This window comes from Mixophyes fleayi, chromosome 7 (genome assembly GCF_038048845.1).
Source record: "Mixophyes fleayi isolate aMixFle1 chromosome 7, aMixFle1.hap1, whole genome shotgun sequence".
NCBI lineage: Eukaryota > Metazoa > Chordata > Amphibia > Anura > Limnodynastidae > Mixophyes > Mixophyes fleayi.
The window spans coordinates 126253865-126276150 of NC_134408.1; the positions used below are offsets into that span (position 1 = coordinate 126253865).

The following is a 22286-nucleotide window of genomic DNA, read 5'->3' on the forward strand; positions in this document are numbered from 1 at the left end:
ATACTTTCCTGCTTTAATGTAACATCTTTAATAGGTATAATGTATTGGCTATATTGTACTGTATTGTACTTATTTATTGAACTGCTAAACAAATAGCTTTTGCTAAATAAATTGCTTGTGCTTCGGAAACACAATACAATCGCTTGGGCAATGCTTATTTGAAACCGATAAAATTACTTTATTACTACTTAGAGTAAGGGGTCCACATCTGTACCCCATAGTTAAGATGTGACCTGATTAGTGACTTATGCAATGGTAAGACTATATATGCATCAAGTGTATTTACAGTGAACCAGTGACAGCCCATTAAGCATGGGGCTGGAGACAAACGGGGGATTGGGCTCACATAATTCAAGGGTCCCCCCTGGTGTCAAACAACCCCATGATGAACAGCACCAGGGCACATCCTGGCAGCCCTGGTATGGTGGTTGCCAGTGTAATAATAATAGTTAATAATCTAGTACAAACTGTTGTGGAACTACATGACCCAGCAAACCCATGCCAGTCATTGACTGCTATTAACCCTCCAGGTCACTCCAATTAATTTACATTCAGCATAATGACTCCAAAAGTTGATATGGAAGCAATATGGATGTACTTACTTTAAACACATGACTTCTTCATGTTGGCTTATTTTGTGTTGAATAAATTATGACAGGACAAAATCTGTTACGGGCTATCTGTGCCAGGGGATTCGATTGACCAAATGATATAACTTCAGGCGCGGGCTGGCAATTTCAACCTGTGGGGGCGCAGAGGCGGCCGCATCACATGACACGGGATGCGGCCGCGTCATTGACGCGGCCGCATCCCGTGTCATGTGATGCGGCCACATCTCGTGTTATGAGATGCGGCCGCCGGTAAAAATCTGCGATTTTGAATCTGGGGGGCGGCCTGCCGGCCTACCCCCCTGGCCCAAACATCGGTGATTCTGAGCCCCCCGGCCCAGCCCGCCCCTGTATAACTTGTTAAAGGACCAGGTGATTTTTAATTATATCCTAGTATGTAAAAACCCAGATTTGAAAGAGGGTGCACTTTCTTTTTCACATGGCTGCATATTGCACAAAGAGCTCTCCCCTTACCAGCCTCCCCCCTTTGCTGGTTCACCTCCCCAAATAATAAGTCCCAACACCCTTCACGCAGTCTATAGGGTCATATAGGGCTATGCATAGCCCTGAATGATCCTGACCCTACAGACAGTGGAGTAGCTAGGAGCACACAGACTGGAGGGTATGGGACATTCATTGCTATGAGTACTTATAGAGATGAATCATTCCAGCACCATGAATCAGTGACGGCAGACAAGACAGTGAGCACAGCCGTCACATTGCTGTCACCTAAGTGACCAGTACACGGAGGTCATGATAATTGTAGACATCATAAGGACAGATACCTCCTTGGGGACTGCTACAGGGATTGGTGTTTTCTGGGGGGGGGGGGAGGGGTGAAACCGTGGCACACGGCAGCCTAGCTTTAAGGATGTTTCCAAGTTTTGCTTCTTCTAATACTAAAAAAATTGTTGCGCTGCATTCATTTCTCAATATAAGTGATTTATACTGTATAACTGTTAACTAGTAGCCTTAGTTTTCTTTTCCCTCCCATGTTCTACCTCTACAAGAGTAAGGAGGAACAAGTACCAAACCGGCATGTGGATGTACGCATAAGCTTTATTTGTGAGCATGCGCAGTACAAAGTTGTGTATTTTATGCTAAGCACGTGGGCGGATGCCAAACTCAGCATGAGCCATTAAGGATTCACCTGGTGTCATGTCAAAAGTGTTTAAAATGCTGTCTGTCAATTGATACATAGGGGTCTATTTATCATTAATGGTTAGTGGGCGGCAGTAAGAATTATTTTGTATTGATGCATACCGCAAAATGTCCTGCAGCTGGCGAGCCCTGGTGACCTCTCAGCCCCCATCCCCCTCCTCAAGTAACTAAAACTTCCTTCACCGGCGAATGGTGGATCTGATCCAAGAGGCTACTGTGCATGTGTAATGGTGAAGGGGCACAGTGTGAGCATTAAGGGACCCAGTGTAATGGTGAAGGGGCACAATGTGAGCATGGAGGGGCACAGTGTAATGATGAAGGGGCACAATGTGAGCATGGAGGGGCACAGTGTGAGCATGAAGGGGCACAGTGTAATGGTGAAGGGGCACAATGTGAGCATGGAGGGGCACAGTGTTAGCATGAAGGGGCACAGTGTAATGGTGAAGGGGCACAATGTAAGCATGGAGGGGCACAATGTGAGCATAAAGGGGCTCAGTGTAATGGTGAAGGGGCAGTGTGAGCACGAAGGGGCACAGTGTGAGCATGAAGGGGCACAATGTGAGCATGAAGGGGCACAGTGTGAGCATGAAGTGGCACACTATAATGGTGAAGGGGCACAATGTGAGCATGAAGGGGCACATTATAATGGTGAAGGGGCACAATGTGAGCATGACAGGGCATAGTGTGAGGATGAAGGGGTACAGTGTGAGCATGTAGGGGCACAGTGTGAGCATGAAGGGGCACAGTGGGCTCGTTGGATTGCCACTTTAAATATTCAAGTCGCGGTTCAAAGTGACGTCATTTTAAAGTGTCATGCTCTCCTCACATCGGAACTGCGCTGAGTCTGTGTATACATAAGTCTGTGTTTTTATCATGTCGCTGTGTTTACATTCAGATTATTTATGTCGCTGTAAACACTGTCGGATTCGGATTATTTATGTCGCTGTAAACACTGTCAGTGTTTGCCAACTCTCCCGGAATGTACTGGAGACTACCGAATTTCGGATAGGTCTCCCATACTCCTGGTAGAGTATGGCAGTCTCCCGCACTCCCCACTTCCTAGTGAAGTGGGCAGAATTAGATCCAAAATTCCACAATTCTCAGGGAATCATGGCATTTGTCCCCCTGCTGTAAAATGACACGTTTGCGTCATTACGTCACAGAGGTGAGGGCAAAATGGTGTGATTTGCATAGCTCCGCCCTCAAAATGGCCACCTCCCCCAGGCAGTTTCCGGATGCCGACTTGAATGGGCAAATCTTATAAAACGTGTTTAGTGTGTACACATGAATCAGCATGCTGTTCAGGACTTCCAGTCGTTGGTAAAATCATTAACGATATCGCATTGGGAGAAATCTTGTATAGTCATAGGCAAACCGAGGGGGGTTTCCTAGTGCCTGGAAACCCCCCTCTCAGCCTGGGGCACTGTATAATTGAGGTGGCTGGACCCTGCTCCCGCTTCACACGGCTCTGCTTGAAAAGGGAGAGCTGCGTGCACATAACAGTAGTGCACGCAGCATTGCCCATGTATGTTATAGGGATAGAAAGAGTTTGAGAGCAGCCAAGCACTGTCTACAATTATAGCCACGCCCCCATGCATGCTGGTCACGCCCACTGGCGGAGTGGTGTGGAAACCCCCCTCTACAAATCCTGCGTTTGCCCCTGATAGTATATACCCAGCCTAAGGTTGCGCTGCATTAGTCCTGCTTAGTCATGTTATGATAGAGGGCTGATTGTCCTATGTGAGGAATTACACATGGAGTGCTTGAACTCACATTGACCGGCAGTTAACATCAGTTCTAGTGTTCAACCTTACTGGACCACGGACATACACTAAGCAGTGTCCATATGCACCCAGCCTAAACATTTTGGGCCTGATTCATTAAGGAAAGTAAGGCAAAAAAAAAGGGTAAGTTTTCTCTGGGACAAACCATGTTACAATTAGAGATGGGCGGGTCCGGTTCTCCGAGAACCGAACCCACCCGAACTTTGGGTATCCGAGTACCGAGCTGAGCAGCTCGGTACTCTCCCGCCCATTCCGAATCCAAATCGAGGCCGAACGTCATTGTGACGTCGTCGGATCTCGGGACTCGGTTCTCGCGATACTTCAACTTTATAAATACACGCCTCCACAGCAATCCATCGCCATTTGACAGAGGGAGAGAGCAGGGTGTAGTCATAGGCTAATTAGAGCAGGGACAGAGAATACCATATTGTTCTTGCAATTGCTCTAACCAAAATCGCTAGTGCAGAGAGGAGGATAGAGGTTTATTATTTTTTCTTCATATTTGGCACTCCCCAGCGCTTTTGGGGTGTCCCCCATAATTGTGCATTAATATTTCTGGCTGTCAAAAGTCATATCTGTCAGCAGTATCTACTAAATAATTTGTAGCACACCTCAGTGTTTTTGGGGTGTCCTCCCTAATTGTGCATTAATATTTCTGGCTGTCAAAAGTCATATCTGTCAGCAGTATCTACTCAATAATTTTTAGCACTCCTCAGTGTTTTTGGGGTGTCCTCCCTAATTGTGCATTAATATTTCTGGCTGTCAAAAGTCATATCTGTCAGCAGTATCTACTCAATAATTTGTAGCACTCCTCAGTGTTTTTGGGGTGTCCTCCCTAATTGTGCATTAATATTTCTGGCTGTCAAAAGTCATATCTGTCAGCAGTATCTACTCAATAATTTTTAGCACTCCTCAGTGTTTTTGGGGTGTCCTCCCTAATTGTGCATTAATATTTCTGGCTGTCAAAAGTCATATCTGTCAGCAGTATCTACTCAATAATTTTTAGCACTCCTCAGTGTTTTTGGGGTGTCCTCCCTAATTGTGCATTAATATTTCTGGCTGTCAAAAGTCATATCTGTCAGCAGTATCTACTCAATAATTTGTAGCACTCCTCAGTGTTTTTGGGGTGTCCTCCCTAATTGTGCATTAATATTTCTGGCTGTCAAAAGTCATATCTGTCAGCAGTATCTACTCAATAATTTTTAGCACTCCTCAGTGTTTTTGGGGTGTCCTCCCTAATTGTGCATTAATATTTCTGGCTGTCAAAAGTCATATCTGTCAGCAGTATCTACTCAATAATTTGTAGCACTCCTCAGTGTTTTTGGGGTGTCCTCCCTAATTGTGCATTAATATTTCTGGCTGTCAAAAGTCATATCTGTCAGCAGTATCTACTCAATAATTTTTAGCACTCCTCAGTGGTTTGCGCTCAGAATGGATTCAAAGCAGTCCACATATGATCTAAATGAGCAACCAGGTTCTGTCACCAGTCCTGATGTTAGTGTTCCCAGTACGTCATCTGGCCAAGGCGATGTCAAACAACAGAGTGTTTTCAAATTAGTGCAAAAAACAAAAACCAAAAAAAAATTTACTGTATTGAAGCGAAAAAGAAGTGTAACTGAGCAAAAGTTAAGTGACGATAAAAAAAAAATTGCAAGCATGCCATTCTACACACGCAGTGGCAAAGAGAGAATGAGGCCTTCACCTTTGGCTATTAGTGGCAGATCCCAAAAAGTTACCCAGGCTACAATTGGTGCACAACTACTGTTACGCGTCAAAGCTGAGCTGCAAGATACCAGTGAGGCATTACAGGAGAATATTTGCTCTGATTCACAAATGACAACAATCCCTGTGGAGAGTCCATCCAACAGTGGGATGTCTAATCGTGAGCATTCTGCTGATGTGTGCCTTAATAGCCCGAGTGTAGCCGGTGATACCCAAATTGAGGATGCCACTTTGGAATTAGAAGAGGATGAGGGGGAGATTTGTGTAGGCGACGAGGGCGCTAATGAGGATGTTGATGAGGATGAGGTTGTTTGTGTAAGTCCTGCACCAGTGGCAGCAGTTCTGGCACGTGACAAGAAAAAGGCCATTGTCATGCCTGGGCATAAAACAAAAAAATCCACTTCTTATGTGTGGAATTATTTCTACCCAAATCCAGACAACAATTGTATAGCCATTTGTAGTGTATGTGAAGCCACAGTCAGTCGAGGGAGGGACCTTAACCATCTTGGAACCTCGTCTATGTTACGCCATTTAACGAGAGTTCATGGCAAAGTGTTGGGAAAAGCTGAAAGTTCTTCCCAAAAGAATACAAGCACTCCCTCATCAGCTAAGACCCTCCGCTCACCGACATACCGACGGCTACAAAATACACCCACCACACCATCCTCATCAATATCCTCAGTAGCGCTCGGAGTTAGCCCGGCATCCCACTTAAGGCTGGATGACTCCGGCACTATTATTGATTCCTCTGAAGAAAGCGTTAGTCCTGCTGCTGCTGTTGCTGCTGCTGGGGGTGAATCGTCATCCCAGAGGCAGGTGAATAAAATGAGCAGTCCTACATTTCAGCAATTAACTGTGAAACAATCATTTGCGAGGGGAAGCAAATATGACAGCAGTCACCCAGTCGCCAAGCGAATCACAGACGCCATGGCTGCAATGTTAGTGTTAGATCTGCGTCCAATCTCCACAATAAACGCAGCTGGTTTTTCACAGTTAATTGAGGTTTTGTGTCCGCGTTACAGAATTCCATCGCGACACCATTTCTCCCGTAAAGCTATTCCACAACTATACCAAAAAGTGTGTAAAAATGTAGAGATTGCGCTGAAAAATGCCATTCTGCCCACTGTTCACTTAACCACAGATATGTGGACAAGTGGAAGTGGCCAAACCAAAGACTATATGACTGTGACAGCCCACTGGGTTGGTCATTCACCTTCACCAGCAGGAACAGCAGCAGCATGTACACCACTACGTAACATTTGTCACAGGCAGGCCACTCTTTGTATCACCGGCTTCACTAACAGGCATACGGCTGACAATTTGTTACGCAAACTGAGAGATGTGATTGATGCATGGCTTATACCACTCGGACTCTCCCCAGGGTATGTCATTTCAGATAACGCCAACAATATAGTGCGAGCATTACAGCTGGGTGATTTCCAACATATTCCCTGTTTTGCTCACACCATCAACTTGGTGGTGCAGAGCTTCCTACGAAATAACCGTGAGGTGCAGGAGATGCTTTCGGTGGCCCGTAAAATTTCAGGCCATTTCAGGCATTCAGCCACAGCATGTAGGAGATTACAGCAGCTCCAAGAGCAGTTTAACTTGCCCTGCCACCAACTTAAGCAAGAGGTGGTAACTCGGTGGAATTCCACCCTGTACATGCTTCAGAGGATGGAGGAACAGCGCAAAGCCATCCAAGCATATTGCACAAGTCATGACATTGGGAAAGGAGGGGGGATGTATTTCACTCTTGCACAGTGGGGAATCCTTTCAGTGCTGTGCAAGGTGCTGAAACCATTTGAAGTTGTGACATGTGAGGTCAGTGCAGACTCTGCTAGTTTGAGCCAAGTCATTCCTTTAATTAGACTATTGGAAAAGCAGCTTGAGAAAATGAAGGAGGAGCTGAAAGCAAGCAATTCAGCAAAGTATGTTGGCCTTGTCGATCAAGTACTTAATTCGCTTCACAATGATCCTCGAGTTATTAAGATCTTGAACTCGGATCAGTACGTTTTGGCCACTGTGCTTGATCCAAGGTTTAAAACCTACATTGAGTCTTTACTTGTAAATGAGCGAGATGTGAACTTTTGCAAGGAGCTATTGCTCAGCAAGTTGGCCGCTGAACTGGGCCTCGGCTTGACGACGTGTCCTCCTTCACTTTCTCAAGCTGTTGCTCGTAAAAAATTAAATTTCCAAAAAAGAAGCAGGGAAGACACAGGGGGCAGACGAGAACAATTTAACATCTGGGCTGGTTTGAAGGATTTTTCAAAAAAAAGTGTCACTTTGCCCATAAGTCCATCCAATATGAGTATAAACATGCAAAGGATGGTGGAGGATTACTTTCAAGAGGTAGTTGATATGGAAATGTCAGACAGTCCCTTTCCTTACTGGGAAGAAAAGCAAGCCATTTGGAAACCCATGTACAAACTTGCTTTGCAATACCTAAGCTGCCCACCCTCCAGTGTGTACTCTGAACGAGTGTTCAGCACAGCAGGGAACTTAGTCAGTGATCGCCGTAGAAGGTTACTTCCCAAAAATGTGGAGAAAATGATGTTTATAAAAATGAACTACATCTTCCACGAGGAAGGCCTTCACCATCCAAGACATCCAAGCACTGACTGTTCTCTAATGGCGGATTCAAGCGGCGATGAATTGATAGTCTGTGATGATGACGTACACACTGATGAGGGTGAGGATGAAGCTGAAGATGATGCCGATAACATCTTTTTAAAACTTTCTATGTAAGTGTAGGGTGCAATCTACCCCCAAAGAGGAAAGGGACTTGTGGCATTTCCATATCACATACCATCTTGAAAGGCTGCTGTTAGGGCAATTTATCCTTAAGGGTAGGGTGTCATAGACAGAGTGACCCTAAACTGGCTTTGTCCATTTTTCATAATATTGTACAGTCTATAATGGCTGAATTTTTTGGTATTTTATACAAGTGGAGGGGGGCCTAGAGAGACAGAGTGACCCCAAACTGTCTTTCTCCATGTCAATTAATATTGTACAGTCTATAATGGCTGAATTTTTTAGTATTTTATACAAGTGGAGGGGGGCCTAGAGAGACAGAAACCAAACTGGCTTTCTCCATGTCAATTAATATTGTACAGTCTATAATGGCTGAATTTTTTGGTATTTTATACAAGTGGAGGGGGGCCTAGAGAGACAGAGTGACCCCAAACTGTCTTTCTCCATGTCAATTAATATTGTACAGTCTATAATGGCTGAATTTTTTAGTATTTTATACAAGTGGAGGGGGGCCTAGAGAGACAGAAACCAAACTGGCTTTCTCCATGTCAATTAATATTGTACAGTCTATAATGGCTGAATTTTTTGGTATTTTATACAAGTGGAGGGGGGCCTAGAGAGACAGAGTGACCCCAAACTGTCTTTCTCCATGTCAATTAATATTGTACAGTCTATAATGGCTGAATTTTTTAGTATTTTATACAAGTGGAGGGGGGGCTAGAGAGACAGAAACCAAACTGGCTTTCTCCATGTCAATTAATATTGTACAGTCTATAATGGCTGAATTTTTTGGTATTTTATACAAGTGGAGGGGGGCCTAGAGAGACAGAGTGACCCCAAACTGTCTTTCTCCATGTCAATTAATATTGTACAGTCTATAATGGCTGAATTTTTTAGTATTTTATACAAGTGGAGGGGGGCCTAGAGAGACAGAAACCAAACTGGCTTTCTCCATGTCAATTAATATTGTACAGTCTATAATGGCTGAATTTTTTGCTATTTTATACAAGTGGAGGGGGGCCTTGAGAGACAGAAAGCAAACTGGCTTTTTCCATTTCTTTACATATTTAACTATAAGTGTAGGGTGTAATATACATTCAAAGACGATGGCTGCATTGCCAATATGCATAGATGGAGAGGAAGACAATCTGTTTTGTGTGTAGAATAGGCCTACCAACGAAGAATTAAACTGTTTTTTTGGATGATTTATTACCTCAACAATTAGATTACTTGTCTCTAAAACAGTTGGAGCACTAAATTGGGTTAATTTAGGCCCAAAAACATGGATTTTCCCAAAAAATAGCAAAACAAAACCAAACAAAACCAAAACCAAAACCAAAACACGCAATGGCGGTTTTGCAAAACCAAAACCAAAACCAAAACACGACGGTAATCCAGATCCAAAACCGAATCCAAAACCAAAACACGGGGGTCAGTGACCATCTCTAGTTACAATGCAAAGGGTGCAAATGAGTTTATTATTTTGCACATCAGATAAATACTGGCTGTTTTTTTCATGTATCACACAAATACTTGATAACTTCATTTAAAGTTAATTTAAAGATAAACTGAGATTTAAAGTTGATCTAAGACATGCCCTACCCCAACTATAAATCTGTCCCCACATTTTAAATTCCCCTCCCCCTCCAATGCAACATGGTTTTGCCAAGATTCAAAGTTACTCATTTTTATTGCTTTACTTTCCTTAATGAATCAGGCCCCTTGACTTTAACTCAGCTTCCTATTAATCATAAATATAATCGCAGATTAAAAAAAAAAAATAACAACTGAGAGATTCATTACTCTTTGAAGAGTGCTCCTCTGCTCCAGGAAGCACACAGGGCCGGGCCGTTTTTAGAAACCCTCGCTCTGTATGACGAAAGTGCCAGGCAGGAAAAGATTGATGCACTTGATAACAATGAGGCAACAAATTACAGTCATTTGAGGCGTTTACTGCATGGCTGCTTTCACTGGCAGGCAATATAAAATAGACAGCAGCCATATCTCTATACTTATTCCTGATGGCACGCTCTGCCAGTAGCTGAGATGAAACATCCTGATCCAGAATAGCACTGCTACTTGCAAGCAGTTTCCATTAGTGCATCGCTATACATCAAAGGAGGTGATAAAAGGCAGGAATTAGAGCCCTGGTGAATGTGTTTTTACCCACAACATTAGCTTCCAAACCATCCCTTTCCAGTCTCTGTGCTTCTGTTGTTGATGTCTTTGCATGTTTTCTAATTCCGGGTTCAAATTATGCATAGACATAAAAGCATTTGTTTTGTTAACGAGAAGCTATTAGTTTCTAATATGTATTTTATGTGTGCACATTCGCTCGACCGTGTACTGGACAAGCCCAGCGCAACCTTGACCCGCGCCGATGACTGTAATAGAAGGATTTATAGTTTACATGCTGTGACTGAACTTGTGTAAAATGAAAAAAAAAAAACAATAAAAAAACATCTTGTTTTCAAGTAAAAGAAGTTTTTCAATGTTTGTACATGTGTAATGAACACAAACTTCATGATAAAGTAAAATTTTTCAGATATAAAACAATGGAGGTTACATATCGTTTTGTTCAGTGATATTCCACTGCATTTCTGCTAAAAAGTAAAGTTTAATACAGTATATTTCCTCCCCATTACATAACAGACCGCTAAATCTACATCATACATTTTAGAACACGCTCCTTAAGGTACCTTATATTCTTGGGGGGGAAAAAAAAGTTAAAATTGTAGCAGATAAGATGCCATGACATCAATGTCCCTGTCCCTCTGTAATAATTCACCAATCACCACAGTGCATTTCTGCAGAGCAAGTCTACAAGCCTCTCAGTCACACTCTGCTGGCCCACACAGTGAAGCACCTCCCCTCTAACATGGCAGTTGATGTATATAACTAGTTAAGTAATACAAACCTCCATTACTTTAGGTATTTTATTCCGCTCCGTAATACAGAGATTTTATTATAGGGTTTTAAATGCTCTCTTATATATACCTGTCACCTACACACAGGGCAGCTATTTTGTGGGTTGAACGTGTATGCATGAGAATATAGTCTATTTTTTCATTAGGAAGCAGTATGTTATGAGTATAAATCAGGCCTCATGTTTATCAGTCAGACAATGCCTCAGTAATGTCACTGATGCCTAGCAAATTGAGAATGTACTAAATAAATGATAACTAGAATCTGATTCAGTGGTGGAACTACCATTGGTACAGCAGGTTCAGTGCACCAGGGCGCATGGAGATAATGCGGCCCGTTGCATGGGGAAACTAGCGAGCTGTGGACCCCGGTTCCCTCCTCCTTGCTTCCTGGCACCGGGGCCCACAGCTCGCTAGTCCCGCCTCTGATCTGATTGGTTGCTATAGGCAACATCTCTACTTTTTCAAACCCGCAGCTTGATAAATTTACCCCTAAGGGGTCTGTTTACCTACACCTCTCCGATAACAAGATTTTCTATTACTATATATTTCAGCGATAGAAAATCTTTTCTCAGACAATTTAGGCCATAAGTTTTTACCGGGGCAGCTAAGTGATGCTCAGCTCACTGGTGGCACTTGCTGGGCCGCCATCAGGGGAATACAGGGGTACTGTTGTATCGGGTCCAGGCTCACCAGGGGTCCCTGCGGAACAAACTTACCGGGGGGCCCGCTGCCCTCCAGTCCCTGGCGTCCCCGCTGCTGCCGTCAGCCAGGCAGCTGAATGAGGTTGCAGGGGAATGATTGCTCCACCTCTGCGATCATGTGATCCTCTCCCTGTCATGTGATGGACTTCACATTGATGTTCCCGTCACCGGAAGAAGGAGCAGAGAGGCTGCAGCAACCAACATCTGGTAAGTAATTTTATTTAGTTGACTAATATCAAGTAATTTTATAATTTCCAAATGCCAGCACCAGGATCACCCTCTCTATATTTTGGCCTCTAATAAAGTAACCAACCCTGTAATAATTGAAAACTAAAATAAAGAGGTAATTAAGAATTGCTGCATATACAGAGGTTGAGGTGGTAGGACTAGTCATCTGCCTGTTCGAGTGATTGGTCGGGGGACAAGGTCATGATGTCCCATAGATGTCTAGTTATGAGTGTCACTATATCTACTTAGCATATTAAAGTGGACCTATCAAGCGGTGAGAAAAATCTTACATTAACAGCAAAATAAAGGTTAATTACCATATACAGTTATTAACACACGCAACATTATTTGGAACAATTGACCATAAAAATGTGCCCGCACACAGGGGCTGGTTGAGCTGTGGAGCAGGGGGGCATCTTCCCCCCTCCCCCCCAGGCCAGTCCCATAGTGGACTGCCTTGGGCTGGGTCAATGGACCACCTGCATTTTTTTTTCATTAGAATAGTCGGGGAGGGGGGGGGGCCCTGCCAGTTTCATTTGTACTGGGCCCCACGATTTCTGACGGCAGCCCTGCTGGCTGGCAGTGGAAAGAGGCTATCAGGCCAGTGGAGGGTACTTTATCTGCACGCGCACTGAAACCCAAACCCGAAAGGTTTTTTTTAAAAGAAAAACATTTTAAACAAAATTTGTATTAAAAGAAATGGGAAAAGAGGTTTTACTTTAGGTTAGCGATCGGAGGACAGAGGTGGTCCTTATACCACTGCTGTCCTTGGTAAATAGGCCGATCCAATGCTTTGTATGGGGAAGCGGGGCTGCCATCAGAAATTGTGGGGCCCAGTACAAATGAAACAGGCAGGGCCCTTCCCCCCCAAAAACTAACCTTGGCATTTCCATATATCTCATCCCAAAATACTTCAACTCTGACAGAACAGTTAGTCCTCTGGCGCTGATTACAATTCAGGGCTGGGCTAGGCCAGGACGGGGCCAATGTGGCATCTGCCCCTGAGCCGGTACAATCTTCACCTTTTGAGGCCAGCCGGCTTGCTGTGACCACACACTGCAAGGACATGGCTGGTGGCCAAGAGGAAAGCAGAGGATACTCCCCGATCACCCTCATTGTATTTTAAACACAAAGTGACCAAACAGCATCCTTCTCCTGCTCTGTTGCCGCCAGCCTTGTCCATGCAGGCTTTTGTGATACCAAATAAACGGCTGATGGCACCTGAGTGGTGGATGGTGACATGACAGTGGTGAGAGTTCTCCACACACTGAATGGTGGATGGCTGGAATTATTCTGCAATTGGACTGCAGGAGCTTGAAAGCAAGCCAAGAGATGGCGAAGGACCTAGGAGGAGTCATTAATTTGGACAGAAGTCCTAGTAAAAGAGCCTTGCTTTAATCACATTTAACAGCTGACATTGTCCCCAGCACTAATTTACAGTTTTCCAGATATCTTTACAAGTCTCAATTATTTTCTGTTTGCACTGGTCAACTCTACATTATATTTATCCAAACTGATTGTTACATCCTGTAGTAGTTAATCGCTGTAGGAACTAATACAATCAGTTTAAAGTGGTAACTGCAATATAATTTTATATCATTTGTTTGGGAGCTTCAAAAACAAAAAATACCCGATGCAGTCAGAAATCTTTATATCATATTTAGTAAAAAAATAAAGCTTAGAATATTTGTAATCACGAGTTCAGGTGTTTTATATGCAATAAAGTATATCTACCTTTATGCTTTATGTATATTGCATGGATTGTGGATTTATTATATTATCTAAACACATGAACATTGTTAGTAGTAGCCACAATTTATGAGTGTGACATTTTACAATACATTATTTAAATTGGCCTCTTATCTCTGCACAAAACCACAATGTTGTGAAGAAACTCAAGTTAAAATTATTATTGTAGTAATGGACCAAGTGACTAAACCACAATGTTGGCTAACCTGTGACACTCCAGGTGTTGTGAAACTACAAGTCCCATCATGCTTTGCCAATATATAGCATCTTATTGCTGGAAGGGTATGCTGGGAATTGTAGTTTCACAACACCTGGGGGTAAATGTATGAATCTCTGGATTCTTCATCTCCAGCGTGTTCAGCCTCTTCAGCGCTTAAATTTAAAGCGGCACTGCATTGTAAAGGGAGTTTCCCTTTACAATGCAGCGCCGCTTTAAATTTAAGCGCTGAAGAGGCTGAACACGCCGGAGATGAAGAATCCGGAGATTCATACATTTACCCCCTGGAGTGTCACAGGTTAGCCAACACTGGACTAAACCATGAGGGTCCCATGTTTGGGATTTAATACCAGGAGAACTCACCCATGCCTGTACCATTCTCTAGAACTTGACATCTTGGAGAAGTTTAAATAAACATGGTGCTTAGTGCATTGTTTTCATAATACTGACTTGGCAGTGATGTCACTTCATTCCTTTCTAGGCCCTCATTTATATGCTCGTAGGGAACATTTCTGCATTAATGTTAACTATGCTAAATGAGATCAAGAACAGTATGTCAGATTTGGGACCAATATTATTTTTTTCAGTACTTCTTAACTGTTCTTAACATGCTTCATCTGGGCAACACTCGCAAATATAAGGATATGGGGATTGATTCATTAAATACTGACTGTTTTTTCATGTAGCACACAAATATCAACTTTAAATTTCCATGTACAAATAAGCTATCAAGTATTTGTGTGCTACATGAAAAAACAGTCAGAAAAAACAGTCAGTATTTAACTTATGTGCAAAACAGAATACTAATTTGCTCCCCTTGCATTGTAACATGGTTTTGTCCAGGAGACTGAAATAAGAAGTTTCTTAAGTTAAGATCAGGCCCATGGCTATTAACTTTTGCATTCTGAAAAATAACACAGCTCTGCATTTGTATGTTAGCAACTGCTGACCTGTTGTTAGGAAATTCCTGGGAATACAAGATTATGTTGGAGTGAAAAATGTTATGTAAAGTGGCTTCTATACAGTCAGTATTTATAGTCAGGGGCTCTTATCATCCCCCTCCCTAATTAACTTACCTTGTTTGTATGTGTTCTTACTCTGCAGATCTCTATCTTTGTGACAGGATGAGGCTGCTCCCAGTCATTGATAGGTGGAGAGTGCGCTGCGCGGTGATGATGTCACTGAGCGGCTCACTCTCAGCCTATCAATGACTGGGAGCTGCAGCATCACCAGGCAAAAAAAGATTAATTCAATTTATGTGGCACGTAGGCCCCCTAATCTTCCCGGGCCCCTTACACCAGTATCCTCCATACCCCACTTGACGGCGGACCTGTGGGAAGCATCGCCAGGGCCATCTTTTCCATTGGGCACGATGGGCAGCTGCCCGGGGGCCCCACTGGCAAGGGGGCCCAACAGGCATGGCTCTTAATGAGAATGAATAATCCTGCAAAAGAAAAAAACCTGCAAAAAAAACCTACAAGGGTCACTAAGCAAGTACATCTATCTATATCTATCTCTATCTCTATATATCTATATCTGTATCTGTATACATCTATATATCTATATCTAGGGGCCCCGGTGCACTGCTTTGCCCGGGGGCCCATAATGTTGTTAAGATGGCCCTGAGCATCGCAGGAGGCCCCCGGAGATGGTCATCACCAGGAGTGGGGCTTTGGTAAATACAGAGAACAACCTAAATCCTGCAAATACTCCCATTTCTGAGGATTTAGGGCTTATCTCCCTTTACTAAGTAAAATAGGAACTAAACTAAAAAGGACCTTTATATTTATGGTTCCGCAAATTTGACAGTTCTTGAAGGGAATATAAACCTGTTCAGCAAAGTGTACAGTAAATGTATCCAGGAGTGTAAATGGTTATGTTACGTCCTTATTGTCTGTGTTCTTCCCATCAATCCACTGTCATTTCTATTGTGAGAATGTATTGATTAGATCTGCGTCAGCTTCAGTCTTGCTGAATAAAGTGAGAGATTTGGGTGAGGATTCTAGCACCCGTCCTGAGATCAGCTGTTTTTTTTTTATTGTTCAAACTTAATGGAGCAGCTCTGATGTACAGTAAGTGCCTGTGAGATTAGCATCAGCTGAAACAAATGAGCAATTTAAAGATGTTTAATGTCAACTCAGATTGATGATTCATAGGGTACACTGTCAATGAACGGGAAACGGGAGCCATGCCATCAGAAAGATGAATACACAGCCAGTCCATCTTCCCCAATTTAACTGGCTCAACAACTTACAGCAAAATAAAGATAAAATGCACATATATTATATTACCAAAGCATGCTGTATGGGTTTTCATATTTTAACAGAACATAGTGGGCCTGATTCATTAAGCAAAAAATTAGTAACTTTGAACCTTGACAAAACCATGTTGCAATGTGAGGGGTGCAAATGAGTTTATTATTTTGCATATAAGGAAAATGCTGGCTGTTTTTTCATGTAGGACACAAATAATGTATTAGCTTTATTTTTACACTGACATTAAAAGTTGATCTAGGACATGCTCTACCCCAACTATAAATCTGTATTCACATTTTAAATTTACCTCCCCTCCAATACAACATGGTTTTACCAAGGTTGAAAGTTACTCATTTTTTTTGCTTTACTTTCCTTAATGAATCAGGCCCAATATATTTTGCTTTTTCAACAAACTTTTACTATGTGCATTTTTTGGGATAAAGATATTTCAGTGTGACATTAGATAACAGGCACCAATTGGGTGGTCCAATATATATAATAATTGCAAGCTATCAAATTTAGAAAACCAACTTCATAAAAGTGAAAGCGAAAAGGCAGCTTGGAAAACTTCTGTTAGTTGATGTCAGACCTGTTATTTTTTTAAGTGGAAATTACTATATGTGTGGGTTTAGTGGTCATTTGCGGTCGAACCTTCTCATTGCCAAATGGTGAATTGTACAAAATGTGGTCATCCTAAGACCTACAGTTATTAAGACTGGATGCTGATAATTTAGGGAACAATGTGGGTTGTCCCAAACTCTGACAAATACAACAAGGAGACTTGAGGATGGACAAGGTGGTATGTAAGTGGTTAAGTCACAGCTTTTGTCATGTATTGCCTTTTGCAGAGATGTCACTCCTCAGCAACACTGTCTTAAAATCTTGCTGCAGCCATATCACTGTCAAATAAAGCAGTATGGGTTTACAAGGGGAGAGGTGGCTTAGAGGTTAGCACTCCTGCCTTACAGCACTGGGGTCATGAGTTTGAGTCCTGACCATCTGTGAGGAGTTTGTATGTTCACCCCGTGTTTGCGTGGGTTTCCTCCGGGTGCTCCGGTTTCCTCCCACACTCCAAAAGCATACTGATAGGTTATTTAGCTGCTAACAAATTGACCCTTGTCTGTGTGTGTGTTAGGGAATTTAGACTGTAAGCCCCAATGGAGCAGGGACTGATGTGAGTGAGTTCTCTGTACAGCACTGCGGAATTAGTGGTGCTATATAAATAAATGGTGATGATGATGATGATGATAAGACCTGAATGGTGATAGGAAAAAAGTTTCTGAGTTACAACTGCTAGTTTTGAAGTTTCTAGCTCTACTGTTAGCAGACACTAACCTATGTATCAAGCAATGTAATTAGACATATAGTCAAAAAAGAATAAGCAACATTCACCGCATACCACACAATTTCCTCAGTCTGGAAACTAAAATTCTTGTCAACAAAGAATCTGCCAATTTTCCAGCTTGTGCGACCTCAGGAACCAATACTGTAGTAGACTGCTTGAGTCATAGTACTTTTTATCTACAGTTGCATATGACTCCTGTACTTCTATTAAACCTATCCACTACATAAGCTCACTGAATGTGCAAAAAGTCTAGAACCTTATGTCATTGCAGTATGCCAATTCACTCCATTTCTTTCTGCACTTCACTGCCTATAGCAACCAATCAGATTCTAGCTATCATTTATTTAGTACATTCTACAAAATGACAGCTAGAATCTGATTGGTTGCTATAGGCAACATCTCCACTTTTCAATCCTGCTGGAAACTCGCAGCCTGATACATTTACCCCAGTAGCACAATTAAAGCCCTGTTGGCTTCTATACTTAGTATAATCTGGGGCCTCCCTTACATCCTCCCAAGACTAATAACACCCACAATCTATAGAAACACCATACACAAACATACTTTGTCCCCAGACACGTGTCACCTGGCCTGCTGGCCTTTGTTTCTTGTCAGTCTAATTCACTCCTGATCTATTCATCACTTGTCTGTCCTCCTCATTTCTACCAGAACCTGCATAAAACATAGGGTTCACGTCTGGGCCCCCAGGGCCCCTGTTGCAATGATTATGCTTTACGCCATTGTTGGTGACTATGTTATTTTAGGAAAAGACATAAATAATCTAGATGTTCTTTTTAAATGCCATGATTTGTCAGCAATAGTTTTATTAACCCCAGCTTGAAAAAACAAAAGACATCTAATAAGCTTCTAGTCATAAAGCAATCAGTGTGATGAAAAGTAAAGCAAGTGGCAGCAATTACTTCTCAGGGAATGTCTCGCATGTCTGTTTTAACAAGAATACCAATAGCGTTTAGGGTTTTGCTTTCTCACAGCTCATTAATGAAGGGGATGTGCAATCAATGGGTTAATGAAGCAAATAGCAGAGAAGTATTTAATAATGTTTAGCTCTTTAAAAATAGCCAACAAAATAATTGGAAATATGTGTATATTGAAAACCTTTTATGCAGAAATAGAGAAACAGACACACACTTTAACTAGAGCTCTGATGCGGGCTGGCTTAATGAGCTTGGTCAAAGTAGACAGAACTATTTTGTATAGGCTGAGAACAAAGAAGTTCCTATGGAAATGAATGATTCTGTTCTGGTCATGTAATTTAAGGTAAAGAGAACCTGCCAATCACAGAAGACATCCGTCTGCTCCACATCGGTGCTCTACATCAGGTAACCTACAACAAGTTGCCACAACTTATAGCAATAATAACACTGTTTGCTGAAAAAACACAACAAGGGCATATAATGGGAGAGATCACACTCTACGGGCCCTTGTAAGAACCAGGGGCCTGATTCATTAAGGATCTTAACTGAAGAAACTTCTTATTTCAGTCTCTTGGACAAAAACCATGTTACAATGCAAGGGGTGCAAATTAGTATTCTGTGTTGCACATAAATTAAATACTGCCTGTTTTTTCATGTAGCACACAAATACTTGATAGCTTATTTGTACACTGAAATTTAAGGTTGGTATTTGCTACATGAAAAAACAGACAGTATTTAACTTATGTGCAAAACAGAATGCTAATTTGCACCCCTTGCATTGTAACATGGCTTTATCCAGGAGACTGAAATAAGAAGTTTCTTCAGTTAAGATCCTTAATGAATCAGGCCCCAGAATATCACATATGGGTTCTTCATCCCCCCATCACTAGATGGCTTTCTCCCTCTATGTCTAGGCAGTGTAGGAACTATCACCACTGCAGGGGGTGAGGTTACTACAGGTCCGAAAGGCGAGGTATTTCTCCCCCAGGTCCCCGATCGCCTTTCTGCTGAGTAGATTGAACACAGTGAAGCCCCAGTCACCTCTCTAATAGGGTCCTGGGACATAGGTATCTATTTTTATTTTAAATATTGTTGTTGTTATGTTCACGCTAAGCTGATTCATGGTTACAATATGCCCAAATGCACTAATCCTCGGGGTGGAAGTGAGTAGGGATTGGAAGGGGTGTGACAAGACAAGCATTTTGTATGTAAACAGAATTACAGTGAAAATTGTTATTCATATGGGGTTATATCATATCTCTGTTGATATGATGTGTTGGTATCAGCTATAACTTGTACAGAACATGTTGTCTTATGGAAAACACCTTGGACAAATCAACAGGTAAGTTAACTAATTGGGTCAAATACACTAGAAGGGCCTAAGGCAATTGCAGAATGGATTTACCTTTGAGCCAACCGACATCTAACATATATGCTAAGCCAGTGATTTCCAGCCAATGTGTAAGGAAAATTTGTGTGTCACAAGAGTTGTTCTGTAATAAGGAAAACTCTGAAATGTTGAACATATTTGATAGGGTATATTACAGTATATTACAGTATATTGTGACTGTAAATTAAACACATTAGCTATACTTTGACATAGCTTACTTTTATATACTTATGCTTAAATACAGTTACATTAGAAATATATGTCTGCAGTCTTAACCAAATTTTGGTTTAGTGGATCTTTCCTCCAAGCCATTTCCACTCTATACACTAGTCCTTCAGCCAGTGTCTTCGGCAATGGGTTCCTTTCCTCCTCCTTTCAGATCACTAATGGCACTAGGCAGGGATGTCCCCTCTCCCTATTAATCTTTGCATTGGCTATGGAACCCCTGGCCATCAAAATTAGAACAATGCCATCAGAAGATCTATTATTGGTACCACCCACCACAAAATATATCTCTTTGTGGATGAGATTCTACTATTTGTCACAAAACCTGAGTCCTCATTACCTGCATTATCCCAAATCTTACAGGACTACTCAGGGGTCTATTATTACAAACTCAACACTTCTAAATCAGAGGCACTGGGGACGGCCCCCCCACAGAACACACTACGGTCCCTAAAGTCACTATATAAATTCCAATGGTGCCTCACCTCTATGATATACCTAGGAGTATGTGTTCACCTGAATCCTGCTTCAGCCATTGAGACTAATTACGAACCGCTCTTAAGAAACTTTGATACACTCACTAAATCTTAGGTTAATTACGAAATCTCTTGGCTGGAGAGAGTGGCCACCCTGAAAATGATGTTGGTTCCAAAGATCCTGTATTTATTCCACTCTATCCCCAACCTGGTTCCTGGTTCTCTTCTAAACAAATTTTACACAATAGCATTTCACTTTATTTGGCGCAATAAATGCCCTTGACTTTCTAGAGACCGAATGTTTCGCTCTAGGTTGAGAGGTGGCCTAGCCAGGCCCAAATTGGAATCTTATTAGCATGCAACTCTACTAGACCAACTCAGAGATTGGCAGGCCCCTTCCCCTGTCAAACCTTGGGTTACCATTGAATTCCACAACTCTTCCTCATTCTCATTAGCAGACCTTCTCTGGTTAGATAAACCTAGCAGACCATGTTCTGCAAATGCCCTCCGAAGTATCAAAGACTTACTCGTTGTTTGGGATAAGATGATGCTCTTATCACCGGATACCTCTCTCCTCTTCTCCAACCTCTCTACATCTGGCTTTGTCACAACTAATCCCAGATCTTCGCCTTGAATTTTGGAACAGACAAGGAGCTGGAAAATTACATGATCTTTTAGAGGGCGGCTCACTACCTCCTTTTTCCGATCTACAAGCTAAGTATGACATACCAGCTCAAGACTTTTATAAATATCTCCAGATCAGACGCTGGATACAGTCATACCTGTCACATCCCCCATCTCTATAGCCCAGCATTGGAAGTCTCCACTACCCCCATCACTTTCACAAATTATTGCCAAAATACAACGTAGCTATGAGATAGAAACTATTGGCTTTGTATGCTCCACTGCTGTATCCTCTCCATTGATCAAGTGGTTCCCATGGCATGAATATTATTCGGAACATCTCCCTCTACAGGACCCTCAGTAACTGAGCCAATTCAAAATGTTGATTATCTCTAAATATGTTTCCTTCCTGACTCCCCTTTCTTCCCATCTATTTCTGGGTTATGGTTTTATTCTGTATAGCGTCTTTGCTATATGTTAACAATGTAAATGCACCAATTTCTGATATTATTGACTGCAACTACTATACATTGTTATGTCTGTTTACTTTACTTTATAAAAACAATAAAAAAGCTTTCTAAAAACAGAAAAGGACCAATGAATACCATATATAGTATCGTGCATGCTCACTTACCTCTAGAACAAGCCAGAGTTGTCCTCCAACATATTGATCAGCTTTGTAAAACATCCCATAGAACATAACAACATTCGGATGATTTGGAAGTGTTTTGAGAATGTTATACTCTGCTTCGATCTCTTCATCAACATCCTACGTTAAAAGCACAGGACATTTCATAGAATAAGTTTGACTAATATTTTAGTGAAAATATTTCACCCAGTTATCTATATTAGGTTTTTTTTAAAAATACTAAACAGACAAAACATTGTTAATAAACTATTCACAGGAACATTGTCTAAAGTGACAACTGTTTTGCTTCTTAGCATATAGGATAAAGTAGACCTTAAAGACTTTGTAAAAATTGGCCAACTTATTTTTAATCAATCCTGTATACCGTATAGCTCTCTTTATATCCACCAGAATGGAAGCACATAGGACATTTCATGTAATCATTTACATGACACTGAAAAAGTAGCTCTATGATTTCTATTATTATTATTATTATTATTATTATATTAACCTTTCACTGATATATTTTTGCTGTGTATGTCTACTACACGTGAAGC

General features: G+C 41.9%; 1 protein-coding gene across 1 annotated transcript in view; it reads right to left on the reverse strand.

Annotated features, from left to right (window-relative positions):
• Positions 1-22286, reverse strand: part of MYO3B (myosin IIIB) — a 321272-nt gene that overhangs the window by 281327 nt on the left and 17659 nt on the right. The window contains exon 3 of the mRNA XM_075180671.1: positions 21736-21870. Coding sequence (XP_075036772.1) covers positions 21736-21870 — 135 coding nt within the window. The remainder of the gene's footprint in view (positions 1-21735; positions 21871-22286) is intronic.